Source organism: Camelus ferus, chromosome 1 (assembly GCF_009834535.1).
Source record: "Camelus ferus isolate YT-003-E chromosome 1, BCGSAC_Cfer_1.0, whole genome shotgun sequence".
NCBI lineage: Eukaryota > Metazoa > Chordata > Mammalia > Artiodactyla > Camelidae > Camelus > Camelus ferus.
The window spans coordinates 66620477-66643453 of record NC_045696.1 but is presented as its reverse complement, the minus strand read 5'-3'; the positions used below and the strand labels follow the sequence as shown (position 1 = coordinate 66643453).

The 22977-nt window shown below is 42.2% G+C and overlaps 1 protein-coding gene across 2 annotated transcripts in view; it reads right to left on the bottom strand.

Moving 5' to 3' along the window:
• Positions 1-500: 500 nt before the first annotated feature.
• P3H2 (prolyl 3-hydroxylase 2) overlaps positions 501-22977 on the bottom strand; it is a 135305-nt gene continuing 112828 nt past the window's right edge. For both annotated transcript variants that reach the window (XM_006188864.3, XM_032482200.1), the window contains exons 8-15: positions 22325-22419; positions 15989-16116; positions 15328-15423; positions 14620-14770; positions 13505-13622; positions 12446-12521; positions 6986-7126; positions 501-1470 (exon numbers count right to left, since the gene is read on the bottom strand). In XM_006188864.3, the coding sequence (XP_006188926.2) occupies positions 1378-1470; positions 6986-7126; positions 12446-12521; positions 13505-13622; positions 14620-14770; positions 15328-15423; positions 15989-16116; positions 22325-22419 (898 nt within the window). In that variant the 3' untranslated portion in view covers positions 501-1377. The remainder of the gene's footprint in view (positions 1471-6985; positions 7127-12445; positions 12522-13504; positions 13623-14619; positions 14771-15327; positions 15424-15988; positions 16117-22324; positions 22420-22977) is intronic.

Below are 22977 nucleotides of genomic sequence, written 5' to 3'. Positions count from 1 at the left end.
CAACCCCACGGTGGGGTGGAAAACAGATGGCACAAAATCACTAACACTCAATTTTTCAGCCTCAGAGGATGACTGTTCTGACCGCTACCCAAGATCACGAATGGCAGAAAGTAAATGTGATTTTTAGAAAATGCTTTTATCTGTTAATTTTCTCAAGGGCTATGACCTCCACCACTGCCCATCCCAGAGGCAGGTGGTCTCCCACGGGTGAGTGGAGCAGACTCCCCTGGGCTAAAACAACTCCAGTCCCCATTCCCCAAACATTCCTTAGAACTGGCACCAAGGACCAGATGTTCCCTGGATCAACACCCGCTTGCTAACCATCTCTGTTTTTTCAAAAGTGATGTTCCCACCTTCCTTGCCGCCCCTGAGCACCTGCCAGCAACACTAACCACAGCCCAGCACTACCCCTGGGTTGTCCCCAGAGCTCCGGTGGGACCACAAAGCCATCACCTGACGACACACCAAACATTTGGGAGAAGAAAAATAAATGCCAGATATCAAAATAAGGCTCCCTTTATTACACAAGTCAGATACAAGCACTAAAATCCACGAGCTGGAGCGCAGCAAAGAGAAGGGGCCAGCAACAGACACAGCTGAAGACTGGAATCAACCAGAAATCCATTTTTCTGTCTTCAGAACAAAACATCTCTTCTCACCAGTGGACCCCACTCTCAGGCAACGTGGTGATGGTGCCCCCGTGCAGATGGATGGATTAAAGGTTTCCTTCCAAAGTCCCTGGGAAGATGGGCCATTCTATTTTAACTCCTCGACAGCTGTTTTAAAGACACAGCTCCTAGGGCAGTCCTTTCTGAAGCGCTGTGGAGGGTGAATCGAGGCTTCCAGTGCCAGGTTCTGCTGAAAACACCGGAGCCAGAAACTGCCCCCAGGGCCTGGGAAGGCTGAACCCGGTCGTCTCCCACAGCACTCATCAGAGCGGTTCCTCCACAGAGCCTGGGGACCCTCTGGCCCGTGATCCCTGAAGAGTTCTGACCTCGCCACGGACTCCTTGGATTCCAACTCCTGGCCGGCCGTCAGCCCTGGGTGAGACTGTGGCTAAAAGGCACCGAGCCAGGAAGGCCTTCTGAGTCCAAATCACACACTAAGTTTAGAACTGTGTGTGTGTGTGTGTGTGTGTGTGTGTGTGTGTGTGTGTGGTGGGGAGAGGGGACTGGGCGTTGAGAGATGAACTGATGAAAAACCAAGACAGACAGACTTGACTGAGCCAAGCAAGGATCCTTAGGAACAGAAGGGAGATCCGGTGACTCATATTAACCTATTAATTTATATCGTGGCTCTGTACAAAAATAAAAAGGTTCTCATAAGATTAACAATTTAAATAAATATCTGATAGAACACTCTTTCCCCCCCTCATTTTTATAGCTCATCTTTGGGGTTGATATTCAGTTCATGCTTCCCTTGCTGTTCTTGATCCAGGATGGCGATCACTTCATCCGCCTGTATTCGCTCCTGCAAAAAGAACAATTTACACATTGCTGGTACAAGGATACCGTCAGCCCCAGCGCCAGATGCTTCCCAAACACTCCTGGGCGCCCATCTGTACACGGCTTGATGCTAAATCCAGCTAAGGACAGAACCTCATCTCCATCCTGACACAGGCGCCTTCTCTTGGTTTCCTTTCTTCCTGATTTGCCAAGATTTCTCTCTGGCCAAGAAGTCTTGAATATTCAACTGCTGACTGTCCTCTCTACTTTGAGGTTCCACAGACACCTCCAACCCAGTTCTCCAGCTCAGGGTTCACGCTGAATTCACCATCTTCCCCCCCTGCCCCCGTGGACTTACTCTGTCCTCTTCATGTATTTCCTCTCTTAGTAAAGACCAGCGCGGCTCATCCATTTGCCCCACAAAGCCTGACCATGGTTCCTTGGAGCTGACAAATCACCGAGTACCCTCTGTTCTGCCTCCTTTTCCCGCCCCTTTCTTTTCAGTGCACACTGCTGTTGCCTTAGCTGAGGCCAGTGTTTCTCAGCCTTGGCACTGCTGGCACCTGGGACCAGACAACTCCGTTCGTGCATCAGAAGACGTTCCGCAGCCTCCCTGGCTTCTCTCGACTACAGGGAGCCAGAAGCACCTCCCCACAAGCCGTGACAATCAAAAGAGTCTCTCAATGTTGCCACGTGCACCCTAGGAGGAAAATCGCTCCTGCTTGAGGTTTACACTCCAGCATCTCTTAGCACAATTGCTGCAGCGGCTTCCAAACTCATCTCTCCATTTCACATCCCCCTCCATGCGCTCGTGAGGGACGCTCTGCACTTGAATCGTGACCGCCTCCCTCTCCTGCTCACTGCTCATGGCCTGGCATGGGTTCCCAGCGCTTCACCCTCCAGGTCCAGCCTTCCCGATGTGCTTATGAGGAGTTGCCTGACTTTGACCTTCTTCTTTTCTTCACCTCATCTTGTCCTGTCCCCTCATCTCACCTCACACTCCACCTGCCTGACGTGGGCTCTGAACACGACACTCTGGGAAGAACTTCCCCATCCTAGTCTAGGTTAAATGCCCCGAGGATTTAAAGGATGTTTCCGTTGCATCCTGTGCAGTCTCTCACCCCCAAAGCAACCCTTCAACATGCCCAGTCTCCCCCCATGTGGCATCTCCAGCCTCCTGCATCTTTTCACCTTCTCTGTTATGACTCCAGTCTACGACCTGCTAGCTGCAGCAATCTGTCCCATCCTGTACCTTCCTGGGACAGGGGGGAGTTGGGGAGGGAGGGCACATAGCTTCCTCCTACAGTTAGAAGAGAATTCTTATTTATTGACCAGCTTGTCAAGTCTAACCGCTGCCTCCTCCGTGTCCTCTTTTCAGACCACTCTCCACTCTCAAATCAGTTGCCTTGTTCCCTTTCCCACACATCATTTCTCACTATCTGCTAATCCCTCAAATGTTTATTCTTTTACTTATTTGTTTTTCTCTTTTTCTTTTTTTTATTGAAGTATAGTTGATTTACAACGTTGTGTTAGTTTTGAGTGTACAGCAAAGTGATTCAATTATACACACAGTGCACATATATATATATTCTTTTCAGATGCTTTTCCATTACATGTCATTACTAGTTATTGAATATAGCTCCCTGTGCTAACAGTAGGTCCTTGTTGTTTTTCTTTTTCATATATAGTCATCTATGTCTCTTAATCCCCAACCCCTAATTAATCTCTCCCAACCTTTTCCCTTTTGGTAACCATAGTTTGTTTTCTATGTCTGTTAGTATATTTCTGGTTTGTAAATAAGTTCATTTGTATCTTTTTTTCTATATTCCACATATAAGTGATAGTCTGATATTTGTCCTACTTCACTTATTATGATAATCTCCAGGTCCATCCATGTTGGTGCAAATGGCATTATTTTATTCTTTTTATGGCTGAGTAGTATTCCATTGTATAAATATACCACAACTTCTTTATCCAGTCATCTGTTGGTGGACATTTAGGTTGTTTCCATGTCTTGGCTATTGTAAATACTGCTGCTATGAACATTGGGGTGCATGCATCTTTTCAAATTAGAGTTTTCTCTGGATATAAGACCAGGAATGGGATTGCTGGATCATAGGATAACTCTGTTTTTAGTTTTTCAAAGAACTTCCATACTGTTTTCCATAGTGGCTGCACCAATTTACATTCCCACCAGCAGTGTAGGAGGGTTCCCTTTTCACCACACCTTCTCCAGCATTTGTCATTTGTGGACTTTAATGATGGCCGTTCTGACTGGTGTGCGGGGATACGTCATTGTAGTTCTGATTTTCATTTCTCTAATAATTAGCCGGCAGAGCCAAGTATTAGAGAAGAGCATGGAATCTTGTCATTTTTGGTCACTGTTGTATTTCCTGTGCCCAGAAAAGCTGCTGACATTTGGCAGAGGCTGTCAATGAATGAAGCTGGTGAATAAAGACATACTTGGATAAAGGCTCTCTCTCTCATAGAATGTCTCTCCCTAAAGAAACCATGCTCACCTTTTAAGGCTCAGGTCAAATGCCATCTCCTTAATGAAGATTCCCTGGTTTCCTCTTTCTATCCCTTAAACATCATGCATGTTTTGGCCTCTGATAATAATTCACACCAAACTTTGCTTTGTGTTTAACTACTGAGACCCTTGTATTAGCTCTTCACTTTGGCTTCAAGCTCCTTGAAAATAAAAGTCATGTCTCACCTAGTTTGTACCTCCCATAGGTAGTCCCTAGAACAATGGCCAGCACAGTAAGTTATAGAAAGAACTATTTTATGACTTGAAAATCTCGTATTCAAGAGCTTTGTAATTGAACATGATGTTGACATAAAGGTACCTAAAACGACCAAATATACTAAATAACAGGAAACTGAATTGTTGCCACGACGCCCGAGTGAAATGCTCGAGTACTGTTTTGTGAAGATGGGAGGACACCTTGCTGATGAGCAAACGTGACGTATATACAGTGTTCCAGTCTGACTGCACAAGAGACTGTTCGAAGTCACGTCTCTCCTGAAAGGAAGGAAGTTCAAGAACTCTCTATACAAGGAACTGAAGCTTCTAACCTCAGGCATCCATACGAGTTTACGATGCTAAGTACTCCTGGAGAATTCAGCGCCTTTAAAGTAACCTGTAATGAGCATGGAAGTCCGCCAGCTCTGGTGGCCTCTTCACAAGCAGGCTTTCTTGGCTCAGGGACTCAATCTGAGAGGAGGATCCTAACTCTGGGACTCTCAAATTTTGTTGCACAAACCCAAGTTACACCCATACCAGTTAACCCAGAATCGCCAAGGGTGAGCGCCAGCGGTCAGTCGTTTGTGAAGATCCCCAGGCGATTCCAACGCTGAGCTAAGTGTGGGAATCCCAGCGACAACTTTTTCTACTGGTTGCCTGAGGCGCTGGTCATTTTCTCCTGTGACCACTAGATGGCGCCAACAGCCTGACGGTTGGAGACGTTTCCGCACACTTTCCAGGTTAAGACAGAGCAAAAGGAACTTTGTGTTAAGCTTATTTTGATAGGAAAAAATACGTATTTTTGGGAGAGAGGATGGATACTGAATAATCAGATTGGCTAAATGCCTACTGAGCTGGACACTAAAGAGGGAAAGCTGAGGCGACTTTTTAACAACGTGTTATCTCCACTGTGTACTGACGTCCTGGATTCCCGAGTCAGAAGGAGCGCTACTGGGGAACGCTGGCATTTTGGAGGTAGAGACGCACAAGGAACGAGGGGAATGACAGGTGAAGGAGATGGCTCAGTCCCCCTTGAAGTTCTCAGAGCCCTGTGTGTTCCGTTCCCTCTGTCACGACCACTCCTTTCTCCTTCTGTGCCTGGTTGTCATCTGCTGCAGCCTTTAGGACTGTGCTTATGTAAGTCAGCCTTCCTCCATCTCCGATCCCAACCCGTACTGCTGTCTTCCCACCCTAGTTCCTTGTCTGTCTCTCCAAACGCCTTATGGCTGGAAGCTACGTTTTGAAAACCCTTGTACCCTCAGGGCCTCCCTAGAGGAGTTTTCCAGGCACATAGTAGATCTTCCCTAAACGTTTGTAAACTATATGAAAGAATTAACTTATTTACAAAACAGAAACATACGCACAGACATAAAAAACAAACTTATGGTTACCAGGGGAGAAGGGGGCAGGAAGGGGTAAATTGGGAATTCAAGATTTGCAGGCACTAACTACTATATATAAAATAGATGAACAGCAAGTTCATACTGTACAGCACAGGGAACTATATTCAATATCTTGTAGTAACCTACCACAAAAGAATGTGAAAATGAATATATGTATGTATACATATATGTATGACTGAAACATGCTGTACACCAGAAATTGACACATTGTAAACTGATTATACTTCAACAACAAAAAACCCTCTGAAATTAAAAGAAAAGAAAAGAAAAGAAATGTAATCAGTTTTATAACTGAACTTGAAAAAAAAGGAATGCTTAGGGCATGCGGCCTAAAAACTGTGCATGAGTTAGGTTTGATGGCAAAGGGTCTCTGAGAAAAAGGAATACATTTTAAACAGTTTCAGACGAAATTGGATTCAATGGAGGGACCTAAAGAGGAAAACTGGATAGAATGCCATTTTAAAGACTAGAGTTTCCTGACTTCGTTAAGACTCAGGGGTGGAGCAGACTTTGAAGTCACCCCATTTAGGTCTTGCTGTGATGTTTCAGTTTGCTTCAGCATCTGAGGCCAGGCAGTCGCTGAGGCTCTGACTGGAGCCATCCAGGGACAAGAAACTCAGTACTTCTAAAGAAGACAACCCCCCAACACCAGTGACAATTTGGAAGTTATTCCTTTCATTGAGCCCAGATTTTCCTCCCAGCGGCTTGTATCCATGGTCTTAATTCATCCCTCTGCGCTTCACAGATAGATACTCTAACCTCTGCCCAGTGACCTCCAGAAGGATGAGCTCCTGGCTGCTTATCTGAGCTTGTCCTCAGCTGCTTCCAGTATAATAATAGCTGTATTTTAATATTTAATTTAATAATAGTAAATTATAAACTTTCAGGTTCCCTCGCCCTCTTCTACATATGTTTCATAATTGATTCAGTAAATTTTTAATGATTTGTCAAGAAAACAAATCAGTCTTCCTGGTGACCGGTAGAAAGCAGTCCCTCTCTCCTGATGCTACAGCTTGTTAACATGCTCAAGACGAATCAGAGACTGCGAGAGATCACCAATGTCTATTTCTGTGAACATTCCCTCATTAGAACCCAATTGATGAAGAATTGCAGTCATAGCCCCTCTTCTGTCCCTCAAACTCATCCTGCAAACATTCGATGTGTAATTGCTAGGTCATGGATCTGATTAAGAAAATGTGTTCTTGCTGAGAAAACAGAGCCAGGGCTGGAAACCAGAGAGAAAAGATTCTGTTAAAGCCTTCTACCCGCCCCATGGTCTCTAAATTCCCGGAAGGGTTATGGATCAACTTAAAGGAATTTTCAAATAAATCAGTTCATGAAGCAGGTCTACAGGATGTCTCATTGACTTTCCGGGCGGGCCAGAGACTCACCAGTTCTCTGTAAAGTGGGTCCAGGGTAAACCACAAAGCCACCGCACACCTCTGGCCCTTGGTGACTGCCTTCACCCCATGTGGGTTCTCTCCTCCAGATGAGAAGCTGATCATACGCCCACACTTCGGTTTTATAGAGGCCTGAGAAATAAAGTGAAAATAAGACTAGATACTGTGAGCATTTCTACATTCCCACCCTTTTCTATCCTTCTATTAAATTATTTGGGTCAAATTTTCTTTCTTTTTTTTAACATATACTTATTTCTATTTCATTTATTATTATTTTTTTTAATTTTTCCCCTTAATGGAGGAACTGGGGATCGAACCCAGGACCTTACACACGTCAAGCACATGCTCTACTACTGGGCTATACCCCTCCACCCAACGTGGGTCAAGTTTTGAGTCAAAGAATAATGGATGCCTGGGGTTGAGAAGACATAGATTGTTGCAATTTCTTCATCTGTAAAAACAAGATATGGTCAAAAGAATATTGAATTAAGAAAATAAAAGCATTCAGGTAAAACGGTTGGCACAGTCCAATAATTGCTTAAAATACACTGTGTTGATGGCCAGCAAACTCCATGAAGGCAAAGGCTCTCTGTTTCCATCCACTTCTCTAATTTGCGCACCAGCACAGCGTCAGGCAGAAGTAGATGGGCATTTAGTATTTGTGGAATGGCAAAAACAAATCCAGGGGGCATCGAGAGTGCTGGCACATTGTTCTAACTGACCTCGGTGGTGGTTCCCAGGGCGCACACTTTCTAATCCCTTAATGATACATTTATGTAATTCAGGGATTTTGAAAAGTCAACTCTAACCCCATGTGATACTTTAATTCTTGTTACAATATTCCTGCCCAGTGGTCCTCACAAAGGCTTTACTATCTCCAGTAAAGCCACATCCACTCCCTCCAGTGTCCCATTCCACGGCCCCTGGGGCTCCGAAATGACTGGCACGGCCCTTCTAGGCTTGGGCGCTGCTTGCATGGAGCTGTCCAGCAGTGGGCAGGCGGGACGGGCGGAGGGGGGAAGAGGGGCTGCAGGGCCCTGAGCCAGAGGGTTGGATCGAACAAGCAGGCTCTCCAGACTGAGCATTAGGGGACTTGCTTCTATGTTTAAACTGTTTGATGTCAGTAGAATCCATTTTTGTTTCTTAAGAAGCATAGAAACCTGACTCATTCCACGACAGAGCTAAGCAAAGTAAAATAAAAGCAGGGAAGAGGCACCAATCATTCTATTGGATAAGACAGACTTGCTATAACTAGCCATTTTCTCTCTCTCTCTCTTTTTTAATAGTTCCCTGTGCTGTACAGAAGAAACTTGTTTATCTGTTTTATATATAACAGCTAGTATCTGAAAAACTCAAACTCCCAGTTTATCCCTTCCCATCCTCTTCCTCCTAGTAACTATAAATTTGTTTTCTATATCTGTGAGTCTGTTTCTGTTTTGTAAATAAGTTCATTGTATCTTTTTATTTTTTTTAGATTCCATATATAAGTGATATCATATGGTATTTTTCTTTCTCTTTCTGGCTTATTTCACTTAGCATAACGATCTCCAGGTCCATCCATGTTGCTGCAAATGGCATTATTTTATTCTTTCTTATGTCTGAGTAGTATCCATTGTATAAATACACCACAGCTTCTTTATCCAGCCATCTGTTGATGGACATTTAGGTTGTTTCCATGTCTTGGCTATTGTAAATAGTGCTGCTATGAACATTGGGGTGCATGTACCTTTTCGAATTAGAGTTCCTTCCAGATATATGCCCAGGAGTGGGGTTGCTGGATCATACGGTAAATCTATTTTTAGTTTTTGAGGAATCTCCATGCTGTTTTCCATAATGGCTGCACCAAACTACAATGCCACCAGCAGTGTAGGAGGGTTCCCTTTTCTCCACAGCCTCTCTAGCAGTTATTGTTTGTGGACTTCTTAATGATGGCCATTCTGACTGGTGTGAGGTGATACCTCATTGTAGTTTTGATTTGCATTCCTCTGATAATTTAACGAATGATTTTCTGAATTGAGTTGATACGTGCCCCTTAAAAGAAATTTTGGTTTCCTTCACCATAAAATGGGATGGCTAAGTTTCTTTCTTTTTTTTTTTTTTTTCACTTCCAGCTTCAGAAGGAATATTTGGAAAACTTCCTTAAGTTCTTGGATACTACCTAACACAGGTCCTCCCAGACTGTGTGACCAACGTGTGGAAGGTTAAAGGTAGGTGGAGGAGCCAGAAAGCCTGAGACCAAGGTGTGTGTGTGTATGTGTGTGTGTGTGTGTGTGTGTGTGTGTGTGTGTTAAAGGGGAGAGCAGAGAAAAGCTGTCAGTTTCTGGTTATTCTTCTATTCATAATAGCTGAGGAGTGATTTGTCTTTGCTAGAGAGAGTTGCTTTTCTTAAGCAGCTTTATCTAAGTGACTTTCTGATGTGATTCTGGAGTTTCCTAGTTACTGGTGCCCTCAGTATCGATCTGGTTTTGTGTTTCTGGAGGAGGAAATTGTTGTGCATTTCCACATAGAAACAGCAAAATAACTAATACTTAGAGCATATGACGTAGGACATAAAAGCCTTCCTCTACACATGGCTTTAGGATCTAATCTGGAGTTTCTGAGCAGTTCGTTCCCCAGTACTGGTCAGGACTCACTTATCCACACATGGTTGTTATTGCTTCTGTGGGATTATGGAGTCTTGGCATCAGCATCTTATAACACTAAGGAAAGGGTGTGGGGACCATGTAGCGCTTTCTTTCTGATGGAACTGGAAGAATGAAAAGTATGTCACACTTGAAGAACTTTAAGGAAGTTTAGGAAAAGAATGGATCAATTGGCTGAAGCAGCTGGGATTGATTACAGGTGCGTGGGTTCGCAAAGGACCAATCTGATCAGCTGGAGAGCATCACCTCTTAGATACCAGGGGTGCGGAGGAACAAACAAGCTCCACTGACGACACGGCTTCTACGGGCAAATACATTCTGAAGTTTAAATAGATGATTGTAAACATACTTTTGGAACACAGCTCCCCTGAGTTTAGTTTTTCATGAAGCGAATGGAACTCATTAAATTTTATCTTTTTCAAACTGGCACAGAGAACCCAAAATTCCAAAAGGCCCATGTTTCACAAATAAGCTGCTGTTGAAAACAATCCGTATATCTTCCAAGTGTGATAAAAGAAAATTCCTTTTGCTTTGCCTCTGACTCATGATTAAAATCACAGAAGGCTTTGTGCTGTGCTTGTCCAGAATAAATGTAAATCTTCAGCCACTATTGTGTAATTACACAATTTCCAGGTTTTTCCAAAGTAGAGAATTTTGAAGACTTTTCTTCCTTGCATAGCACAAAGTTGGGGCATTTTCCTGCTCATCTGTCCCTCCAGAGTCAAAGGAAGGAAAACTGAAAAGGAGAACTATCAATTTCTCTTTGTTATTGGCACCGGTTACCTAAGAATTTTAATTATTTACAAAATGCCCCCAAAGCTCCACCATGTTCATTAATCTGAAGTGGAACTAATTTTGGGGGGAAAAAAATCTCTCAACTTGGAGCTTTTTCATTAAAACATTGTTTAGACAAAACAGAAACAGACTCACAGACATAGAAAACAAACTATGGTTCTCGGGGGGACAGGGGCAGGGGTGGGGAGCAATAAATTGGGAGTTTGGGATTTGCAGATACTAACACTATACATAAATTAGATAAAAAAACAAAGTCCTATAGTATAGTACAGGGAACTATATTCAATACCTTGTAAGAGCAGAAGGAAAAAAATTTTTTAATTGTTTAAATCAGTTTTTCTTTCACTTTTTTGGGGGATGGTGGTGGTTAGATCCAGTAATTTTTAAAATAGTTACACCTTTCTCTTTTAATTATAAAACTCTGAAAGTGGAGTATTGTCTGCTCTCATATCTTGAAAAAGTAGAGTTACAGTTAACATATTCAACAATTAATAAATTACTGATTCATACATAATATTGTAGGTTATTACTTAGTTTTAAACATTGAGCAGTTCCAAATATGGCCACTAGATGGAGTGGAAGCAAAGAAATCTTTTCAAACACCTGTCTGATTTTCTTCACAATTGCGTGAGATACATTTTTGAACCTCAGTCTCAGTGTTAGCAGAGCTCAGAAATAAAGTCCTTTCTGCATAGACGCTTTTCAAAAAAAATGATAATTTTGTATTAGGATTTTAAACTCCACATCAGATCATCAATCTTGATTTAATTTCCCAGATCATGAAGTATCAAAATACTCCCATGTTCATATTTAAGCTTTTTACAAGAAAGCATGAGGCAGCATGAGCTTTTAAATAGTCAATACGTTAAATTGTGTGAAATTGTTTTCTTAATTATATCAATGTTTCTGGGTAATTTTAACCAGACTTCCCATAGGTTTCCCCTTTAAATCCAGTAATATATAGTTTTTGATATTGTTTGCTTACACTCCAATAGTAATGCTATGAATGACACGGAGAAATGGGTACAGAATATGAAATTATGAGGGAAAGACATAAAACTCAGAAAAAGTTGTGGAAATAGCATATACGATGCAAAATCCTTGAAGTTTATCACTTCCATGTCTCAGCTATTTCGGTTTTGTATGGAAGAAAGAGATACCTCATAATCTATTTATAATTCAGTTACCTCCTCAATTGGAAAACCTGCTTTTCTACCATGTCGTATAAACTTTGGCTTAAAGACCAAAAGATTCTTGCTATGTGGTTTATAAGTTCTCAGTAGGCTGGTTTTCCAAAGGCATTAGTTTGCTTAGGAAGATGGTAGCTGAATTCAACTTTTGGTTTCTACCTGTGAAGGTGTGTTTAGAATCTCATCCAAAATGTGAATCCATAATGCATACGTGTGTGTGCGTGTGTGTGTGTGTGTATCAATTTTCAAGTATAGGTTTTACTTACCATCAGAACCATATATATATATATATATATATATATATATACTTATATATATAATAACTTAGTTATAATAATACATATAATAACTTAGTTAACACACATATAATATACATATAATAGCTCAGTTATATAATACACACATATAATAACTTAGTTAACTAAGCGTGTGAGGGCCAATGCTCACTCTAAGCATGTAGAGAACCAGGCTACTTGAAAGCATTCTATAGAATCATTTGACTTGCCCTAGTCTTGGGTAATTTAAGAATGTTTCCTTCAGATTACTTGACAATCAGAAGACCTAGGTTCTGGTTCTGAGTCTAACACTCACTCGCTATACGATCATGAGCAAATCCTTAATATCTATTCTTTAAATTACTCATCTGTAAAATGGACAAGAAGATTTTTATTGATGGTTCCATTTCCAACATTTTATGATGTATGAATTTACTGGGTCCCCTTCCAACTCTTGAAATCTCGAGCTCAGAAATGTTTGAAATCCAGCAGTCCTTGAAAATCAGCAAAACTGAGACTAGATAAGTTTGCAAGAATAGGCTTGCTCACAGTCACAGTCTTGGCATCCATCTCCGTGAATATGAATTCTCCTCCTTCGAAGTCGTCATTCATATACAGGAGAGCACTGTGAGAAGAAAGGGAAATCATTTGTACGTGTATGTGTTTACACGACATGACCACAAAACACTGAGGACTTGGGTGAGCTGACCAGCCTGATCAGTGAGTTTCCTCTGAGACAGACATTCAAGTGATTGACCTTCATAATCCTCAAGAGTAAGATCAGACGTTGGGTCATACCCCTGAAGCGTTTGTTTATTCCATTTATGTTAACATTTTAAATATATTTCAAACCTCATCTCACATTTCACTTCCTCCAAAGAAAACCTAACTAGATTTAGTCCAGCCCTTTGAACTTGTCCACACTACCTAAAACTCTCTTCTTTCCTTTTATACTAATTACTCTAAAGGATCTAGTTTTCCTTAACTAGCTAGAGTGCTCCAAGGGGTGTAGCCTAGCCTTGCAGATAGGGGGCGCTCAATAAATGGTTTTGTATGGAGCACAGTGTAGTCCTAAATGAACACATTATTACAACATGGGGACTACAACTTCTGACTTTTTTCTTTACACACTAAAATATCGTTCCATAAGAGAAAATGTTTCTTTTCTCCTGAGTTTCCAGTTTCTTATTATAAAATACAGACATAGGTAAGCGATGAGATGAGATCCCCATGCATGTCGAGATACACACCCTGTGTTCTCAGATTAAGATACACAAACCACAAAGGATATGTTTAATTGAAATCCAAGTGATCAAAAAAAGACATAAACTTTACTTTTTATAGTAAAACAAAATGGACACTTTCTGTGATGGAATGCAACAAAACACACAGGGATTTTTAAGATAAGAATACTTAAAAATAAGTATAATAAAGAAAAGACGACAGAGTCAGTTCTCAGTTACGGCAGCAGCTTCAGAAGATTATTAGAGCATCTCCACTTCATCGAGATGATTGTGATGACAAGCAAAACAGGTCGGCTTTCTAGTCGCCACGGGTTTTGATAATTGTTGTGCAAAAGCTTGGTTTTGAATCGGGTGCCGGCTGTACCTATAGTCCCGGAACGTGTAAGCAGGAGGCTCCTTCCAGCACTCATTGGCCTCTGGATCCAAAAGGCAGTTGTCAGCGTGGATGGGATGACTGAGGTCGTTTCTTCTATCCTGTTGACCTGCCAGAAAAGAGAACAGGGGAGAATAAGAGATCAAGGGCGGTACCCACTGAGAGCAAAGCTGACAGTCTGCTGTCTACTCCCAGTGCTGGTGCCCCGGCCCCACTTCAGGAACCAGAAGGCAGAGTGGGTTAAAGAACACTGGGCAAGCCGTCAAGAGACTCTGGTCCTGCTTGGATATGAACTCGATGTAAAAAACTATAGGCAAGTCCCACCTGCCTCTCTGAGCTATAAAAGTTCTCTGATGTAAATATACATACAGAAACTCTGTGCATCTCATGGATTGTGCTTTGTATGGGCAGCAAAAGGAGGAGGATAAAATGCAAATGTCAAAAAAAAAAAAAAAGGATTTGATTGAGCTGAAAGTTCACAAGTGGAAATTCTACGCCTGGGATATTCTCTCTCCCTCCTACTCAAGAGGGTGTAGACGAGAAGATGAAGAGAGGAAATAATGACAGCAGGGGATGAGGAGGGTCTTTGCCCTTTTAAGAACATTTCTTTCAACAATTCTTCCAAGTTTCCTGTCAGTGCTTGTGGACATAATGGGGACTGTCATTTCCAGGTTCCTGGACCCCAAAATACAAAATCTGGAGCAGAAAAGCATTTTTCTGCATGATTTAAGCAAGCAGGAGAAGTGGATTTCAAAAGGAACACAGGCAGTGTGACGGTCTTCTAATTCATCAGGCGCCGACAAGTAGAAAAGGGGAAAAGAGGGAAATCAGAGCTAGGAAGCTTTTGTTTTAGACACATAGAACTCTTCTGTTTTTTTTTGTTGTTGTTTTTTTTGTTTTTTTGTTTTTTTTTTAGTGGAGGTACTGGGGATTAAACACAGGACCTCGTGCATGCTAAGCATGCACTCTGCTACTGAGCTATGCCCCCACCCCCCTAGAAATATAGAACTCTTCTAAACCCTTAGCCTGAAATGTTAAGAGAGCTTTGTTCTGCATTGTTTTCTTTCTCATCTCACTGTGGGTAGAAAGGAACTCTGGAATCTCACCAGACAGGGCTGTTCGGCAGACCATGTGTGTGTAGGAAAAATACAGGGTTGAGTTCAGCATGAAATAGGATTCTACAATCTTCCGTGCCTTCTCGCTGATGTCATAGAACAGACGGGCACTCTTCAGGGGGACTCGACCTTCATAGCCGAACTGCAGACAAGGAAGAACATTAGAAACCACCGGGCTGATCAGAAGCCTGGAGGAAAACAGACGCTAAGTTGTATTAAGCCAATACAGGATGCTCACCTCTTTACCAGCTAGTGAGAATACTACTATGTACCTGGGGATGTTGGAAATGGAAAACGAGCCACTGAAATAAGTCTAATCCCAGAGGGAAGGTTAGGAGCTCACCACCCCCTCTTCAGTTCTGTCGGGACACTTTCCTTCCTCCTCTGCAACAACACTTCTTGCAGAATAATTACTCCTTTGAATTTGTTCGCACCATTAGACCTTGAGTTCTTTGAGAATGCGGTGAGGGGCTGTATATTATTTATCAGATACAAATTTAGAAAATATAAAGTTTGATAATTTGGTGACTGAATGAAGGAAAAAAGGAATGATCAAAAACAACGAAGGTGCCATTTCATACTCGCTCCCTTCAGGGACCTGATAGGCCTCTATCCTAAACTCGTCTCCATATCTGCTCTTCACAGAAGGTCCTGGATGGACACTTAGGAATTCAAATCCAAGAGAAGTAAAGACTTTACTTTGAGTGCTTTCAGGACAGTTGCACCTTCAAACTTTTCGTTGGGTGTATGGGGTGAAGTTTTTCCTCTGTATCCATCACCAACAAGCATGATGTTCTGGAAGCAAAATAAGGAGATGCCTCATTAATGACAACTGCTTATGAATTCATCAGGTCTCCCCTTCTGCCTCAACTACCAGAAAGCTGAGCACCAAAGTGAAGGCTCAGAATCACCCCCGTTTTATCCCAGCACCCCGGGATCGCTCATCCTTTCAATCCAAAGAGGGGTCTTTATTTAACTTCCACCTTACATTTTCATTAGAAAATGCCACCACCACTTTTTTGTAGAAATAGGCAGAATAGAAATAATGAATAGGCTGGTTAATTATTGATCAAAATAAAAGAGATTTTCCCAGCAACTTTGTATGATAGGCAGGGCACGTGATGGATACTGTTGTCCTAGGAATTAAGCCACTAGCTCTTCCAGACCCAATAGCAATGTCCTGATCTGGACAGAACTACAATCATCCCAACCCAAAGGCGATGAAGGTGCCTCCAGCAATCAGTGCCCTTCTCCTGAAGAAAGTGATCTGAAGCCCGGTTCCCTGGCTCCAAGTAAGCCCAGGACCAAAGCACTCGCAGGCTCAGGCCAGGCCAGCACGGTGGGGCTCCCGGGTCCTCACACTGGCCACGCTGTGCAGCTCCCGGCACTGTTCTTCCGACAGCACGTTATCCAGGAGGACGCGCTGAGTCCCGTTGAGCTGCTCCGAGTTGTAGACAAATGTGATGTTCTCGTAGAGCAGGGGGCCACCTGAAGGGACAGAGCACGTTGTCTTCCCTGTTACCTCTGTCCCCGAGGTGGGAGGCACAGAACGCCCGACAGCTTTGCATGTGCAGTTCAGGAGGCTCAGTCTCCTTGTGAATATTTACTTATGCGAAGACAAATCACAAATTTGGGAGCTTGAGAAACACAATACGGATTCAAGAAAAAGGCAGGTGTCTGGCTACCTGGTTCCCCATCATGTCAAGATAATAGATCACATTTGTATTGTGTTTTGAGAGTGAGAAACTATTTTCTCATTTGATTCCAGTGAAGATCCTGCAAAGCAGACTGGGCACCTCATAAGGTTCTCCTCCATGAAGACATTCCACAATTTTCTCAGCAGCTGGGCTCCCCCCTTCTCCACAGCCCTCGGTTCCTACCTCTGGTACAACATCTCATGCAATTACTTGCTTACCTGTTTGCATCCCCAGACACAATGGACACACTTGAGTTTCACTGGTATCTGGAGCAGTGTCTGCTCCCTCGGTGATCCCGGGAGTAAATGCACATCAAGACAGTCACATCCATGTCACCTGATTCCTTCCTAGAATTCTTTCCATGACCTACTGACTCCAGATGGTCTCGATTTTGGCATATTTATTCTTTTCTGCATTATGGGCAAATCTTTATATATATATATATATATATATATATATATATATGCCTGACAGGAGAGTTTCCTGTATGCACCTGATCTCTCGCTGGACAGAGCCCACAACTCTATGAAATTAGCCCCGTATTCCTCAGAGGGTGGTGCTTTGGGGCTCTGTTTTAGGTGGTGAAATTACATAATCTAGACCTCCACACAGAGACCAGAGCTGAGGGACAAACCCTCTGATGGTGAGGAAATCTTCAGATGTAACAGAGTGCAACCACCTTGAATCAGAAAACTAAATAGAAAAGAAAAACACTGCTTTTCTTCTCTTTAAAATACTCCTAAGGGGCCTGACAGGCACCTGTCAACAACAACAGCTCACCATGGAGGGCATGGGGTGCGGGGAGGGCACAGATCTTCCCAGCCTCCCCAAGTCGAGCCATGGTCACCAGCACACTGGTCTAAAACATGTCGTTGATGGAGAAAGAGACAATTGGAACTGATGTCTACTCTTTAGCTTTAAAAAGGATTAGTCCAACTAGGGACCAGCACTAAGTATTCTCAGCCTAATTGGGATGAAACAGTCACTACTGCCCATGATCAATGGAATATTAAGATAATGTGACAATGTGTCTCATCTGGGGTAACGCATGGTTAGCTGTTAAAACATAAATTCCTCCAAGAAGCTCCAGGGCTGACAAATCATTTGATCTGCAATTTCCCTTCCACATTTGCAGTCACAAAACTATAAGTACAGTATTTATTTTTATAGCTTCATACAACCACAATAGCCAAGCCAATCTATAAGATTAAATAAAAGCAAGAGCATAAAACCAACTAAATTCAAATTAACAATATGAATACAATGGTTAACGTTATGCTGTGGAAACTGAAAAGCAACATTCCACATGAATATTCTACTCAGCGATCCGGCCCTCGGCCTTCCGAGCCAGCATTCCTTAGAGCGCTCGTGGGGTGTGATGACTCAGTCTTTCACAGCTCTTCGCTCTTGAAGCTGCTGTGAAGTCCTAGTGTACCATGATGAATTCTGGCCCTCATCTGGTCCTAACACACTATTCATAAGTTTGTCCTACTTCATTTGTCATTCGTCTTTGTCCATTGAAGCATTATTAACCAATGCCAACGTGACGGTCACTGCATCCCTTCCCACGGAGGTATGCCTCCTCATGGCAGTACTTGGCTATCAGTTGGTTATTCAGAGGACCCACAGTTGCCTCTCTTAATTTTTTAAATTGCCATCAAAATTTGTAAATATAAAATGTCCTGGATTCCAGGAATATATCCACGAGCTCTCAGTTTTAATACTGATCTTTTGGATGAATAGAAAAATAAATGTATATATATATATATTTTTCCCTACAATTCAATGTTCCTCAAACTTTGCTCTACAGAAAAGTTTTTGATGAAAAAAAGAGTTTCTTGATCAAATGTGTTTGGGAAGTACTAGGTCAAAAAATTTAAGAGGACTTCTTGGAAATTTAATACATGAACAGGCATTATGAATACCCTCAGTATTGGTATAATAGGTAACAGTTCTCCCCCTTAGTTGAGCACAGTATCCACGCTCCTTCCGTTCCTCCTTCCTTGCTTCCTTCCCCCCTTCTTCATTCCCATGGCAGAGAGAGACTCCAGGACAGCCCCTAAAGATCACCGCCTCGTGGCACTCATAGCTTTGTGTACTTTGCTTCCCTTAAGTGTGGGTGGGGCCTGGAGCTTGCTTCTAACCAATAGGCTATGGCACAGGTGATGGGCTATCACTTCTTGGAGTGCATCACAGAAAATTGCAACTCCTATCTTCCCGACCAGTTCAATCTGTTGCCTTCTCTGCTTGCAGTCTGGTGAAGCAAGAGGACGTATTGAACAGGTTCACATGGCAAGGAACTGAAGGCATCCGCCAGCCAACAACCAACCAGAAACTAAGGCTCCTAGTCCAACAGCCTTGAGGAACCCAATTCAGTCATCGGAGCATAGAAGAAGACAGTTCCTCAGCCCTGAGACAGACCCTGAAGCACTGAACCCAGCTAAGCTGCCGCCAGACTCTTGACCCACAGAAACTGTGAGATAGTAAATGTGTGTTACTGTAAGCTGCCTTCATGCTATTTTTTTTTTCACAGCACAGAACGAAACTTTTAACACAAAACACAGTTTGTTTGGGAAAGGTTGCTCTCGTCTATATAGTTCAGACTCAGAGACAAATTGAGGCAGTTCCTCAAATATTCAAAAGCAAACTACACATTCCATTTCCATTTAGAAACATAAAGAGCGATGCTCCTTCAGCAAGAAAGACAAGATACTTGCAGGTTCACTGAAAAGCATTTTCTAGTATAAAATTCAAACAGAAATGGAAGACAGACCAAGGGCTTCATGATCTAGATCGGTTTGTACTTGGCCATTTTTCCCCTTTTCTATACTGAGAGTATATTACTAATTTAAATATATTTAGCTTATGTTCAAGACATGACTTTAAAAGACACTTAAAACTAAAACATTCAGAAAAATGCCAACCATGCTTAAGCTCTGTAGATGTACTTGCTATTATTATGATTACTATTGAATTGGTAAACTATGCCTGGCATCTTGTGTTAAGTTCTGACTGAGACATCTGAATAAGCATTTGGCATAGTGGAGTATATTTAAAAGAGGGCTACTGGGATGTTGACAATTTCCTCAGTCACGCCCTAAGTAACTTCCAAAGATCAGGTGAAGTGGAGGAGGACGTAGCGCAGTGGTAGAGTGCTTGCATAGCATGCACAAGGTCCTGGGTTCAATCCCCAATACCTCCATTAAAAATAAATAAACCCAATTACCTCCCCTCTGAAAATTAAAAAAAAAAAAGGAAAAAAATAATTAAAAAAAAAGAAAGATCAGGTGAAGGAACAGAGCTTAACAGAGTCTAAAAAAAGCCTCAGTAGGTTCAGGCAGAATCTGTACTAGAACTCTGCCTTCCATGTAACTAGCACGACCACCACTAAGCATACAGTTTTATACAAAGGTTTCCCACATACACTTTTAACAAAAAATCAACCGTCTACCCACTCACCAAAAGGACAAAAAATACAGAAGGGAAAATAAATCCTGCGAGTCAGAAACAAAGACTGCCAGCCAACAAATGACTAGTAGCACACCAGACAGAGAAAAACATTAAAACAAAAATAAAAATATAGTCCAATAAGTTGTGGTTCCTGGGGCCTGAGCTGATGATGACTTCAGCCAACTCTTAACCACAGCCCAAGGAGATTCAGTTAAACAACTTAATTCTTCTCTCATTCATGAAGTATGTGCCTGGCTCTGATCCTCCAGTTGCAATAGAGAGGAATCATCTAGGAAAATACTCCTTTGTGTCCACTGCTTATGGCTTGTGGCAAGAAGAAATATTTTGCCATAAATAACACAATGTCATACAAGTCATGACAGGAGTATGCTAACAAGCCTTTCTGTGAACACAGCCCTTTACAGTTTACAAAACTTTTCACTTTCATCCTCTCCAAAGAGTTGCTAGCCTCCTTTCACAGGTGAGGGTATAGAGCTCAGAGAGAAAGACTCTCTGGTTATCCATCCCTGTGGAGAGCATCAGACTAAGACAATCCTGGGAACTAAGCCTCCTGAGTCCTAGTTCAGAGTAGTTTCTGCTACACCCCCACGGACTCTGGGATTATTATCAAACAGGACCTTTGGAAAACGGGTGGTTGAAAGAAGAATGAGTAAGCGACAGATGGTTTAGTAAGTTGCCATGCATTTTCCATGGACCCGAGTCACTCTGGGGTGCAGGAGCTTTCGGTCACTCCCATTTTAATGCTTGGGAACCATCCAGTATGAATACTACTAAATACTGGCAGGTAACCAGAGGAGACGACTGATCTCTTTGTGGATGATGAGAGAAGCTGACATATATTCTACTCTGTGAAGCATGCATTCTTCTCGCCTCCTTGACGTCTGCTTTCAGCAGACTAAGATGTGAAGTGTTTTCTAGTCAGGAACTTTGCCTCTGTCTACCACTGTTCTTAATTTAGACCCCATTTTGATCTCTAGAGACTACACAGAAGGCTTTCCAGTAGGGTCCCAGAGAGCATCCTAAGACCTGTTAGCCATTCAGCTGCAGAGATGATAGACTTTGGTAACCAGTCAATCGCAACCTTTCTCCATCCTGTGTCGTCTCCTGTTCTACTCTTCCTATCAGTCTTCCTAGTCGGTTGCTGAACATCAAATCTTCTGGTAGCCAGGGAGAAAAAGACTTTGAAATTTGGCAACTGTCCTAGAGTTTCCCAAACCCTTATAGCAAAGTGCTGGCTTCTTGGCACATACTTCCTGGGTGATTTCTCAGCTTAAAAAGCAACATGAACTCTGGCTGACCATGAAGCCCTCTGGCACTTGTAAAACAGCTTGGGCTTTGTGACTACAAACTGAGGTCCAGGTCAGATTAGATGAGCATATTATCCTGTTTACTGCCTCAAACTGACTTGGAAGCCGAGGAAGGAAAGGGCTGGAAATGTGAGAGCTGTAGAGAGCCAGAAGTTTTCAAATCAGCTAGAGGAATGTGCTGACGGCTCTCTTGTAGGGGAAAGAAGAACTGTACTTTTTCTCAATGCAGGTTCTTGAAAACCTCTTCTCATCTTGCAATTATTTAATCAGTAGGGGAGACATTTGGTATACATAGCCATTTCTATGTTCCATCATCAGGTGAAAAAGAGGAAATGAGGTTTGTGTTCAAAAGCTTGTTCTACCTATTAAAAGCTGTGAGACTTTGGACAAGTCATAAATCTTGGTGAGCCTCAGTTTTCTTGCCTGTGAAGTGGGGACACACTTCATAGGAGATGCTTCCAGTATTAAAATGAATTGTGTATAAATTTGTTTGAAAAATTATAAAACATATAGAGATGATGATAGTTGTTAAGGATAACTACTGCTGTTAGAACTACACTTGCTAATAATTTATTATTACAACAATATTTGGCTCTGTTTAAAAGCTGCTTTGCTGCTTTTGGCAACACTCCACCTACGTCTCCAGTAATTTTGAGATTCTGTAAGCAGGCATCTAATGTTCTGCTGTCTCCATCTCTGTGCCTTTGTGGTGGTTGCTTTATCCACTCTGATGGCTCCCTCCACACTTCTGTCAATCCAGTCTAAATTCTACTTGTTTCTCAAAGCCCTGATCAGATACATATGCCTCAAGGATCTCAGGTTAACTAATCCAATAACCTGAGCGACCAGGTTCTTCAAGTTCCCCCAATACACAGTCTATTCCATGTTCTCACACACGACTGTGAGAGAAGTAAGCAATGTAACCTCTTCAAGCCTCAGGTACTCATCTGAGGACAGCGATGATCGCAGAGTCCCTGCCTAGCTCACAGGATTCCTCTGAATGAATTGGAAGCACTTTTGTTGACAACCAAGGAAATTATATGGACATCTGAGACAGTCTTGTTTTTAAGCCTTGCTTCCAGAATTTTGTGAACTGGAGTCATTTAGTTCTATTCCTTATTTTTCAGTGAAAATGGGTTCTGTCTTGTTCTGGGTAAGAACTCGTCAAGCCCCAGCCTCTTCATTTCCTCTTTCTAAGAGTAAAAGTGCAATGATACTTACCCTCTTTTAGGTCTCGGTCGATCTTGGGTGATGACTTTTTCCCCATTGACAATCCATGAACTTCGGCCCCTTCCACATTCACTCCTGAAGGAACCCTGCACATTCAAAAAATAAAAAAGAGTTGAAATAATTTTCCATTCAAGAAAGATGTTCAAAGGCAAAGGACAGTCTATGACTTCATACTGATTATTTTCTTGTACATTTTCGAGATCAAATCAGACATCATTGCCTCCATGAAGCTCTTCTCTGTTTCTTCAATGAGGGTGCTCCATTTCACTTCTCTAAATCTTCTCAGCAAGAAGTTATTATAGTTAATTGTATCCATAACATAACCCCCTTGAGATCAGACTTTGAGTATCAACAGCACAGGGAAGAATGATCATATACATGTTTATAATGCTGAGGGTCATATTAGGTGTCTGGAATATAGAGTGCCTCACTAAACAATGGTCGAATTGAAATAAATCATGTCCCAGTGTAGTGATTCTCAACTATTCCAGGAAAGAAGACACAAGTTTGTGTCAAACTTTGCAAACATACACATAATAGCATGATGCCCCTTCCATGTATGCAAACTGAGCAAATCCAAATGTGTGCATACATCCTTGGATCTCTTTCAATAGTTTGAGGCCACCCAGGCATTGAGCCTTTGG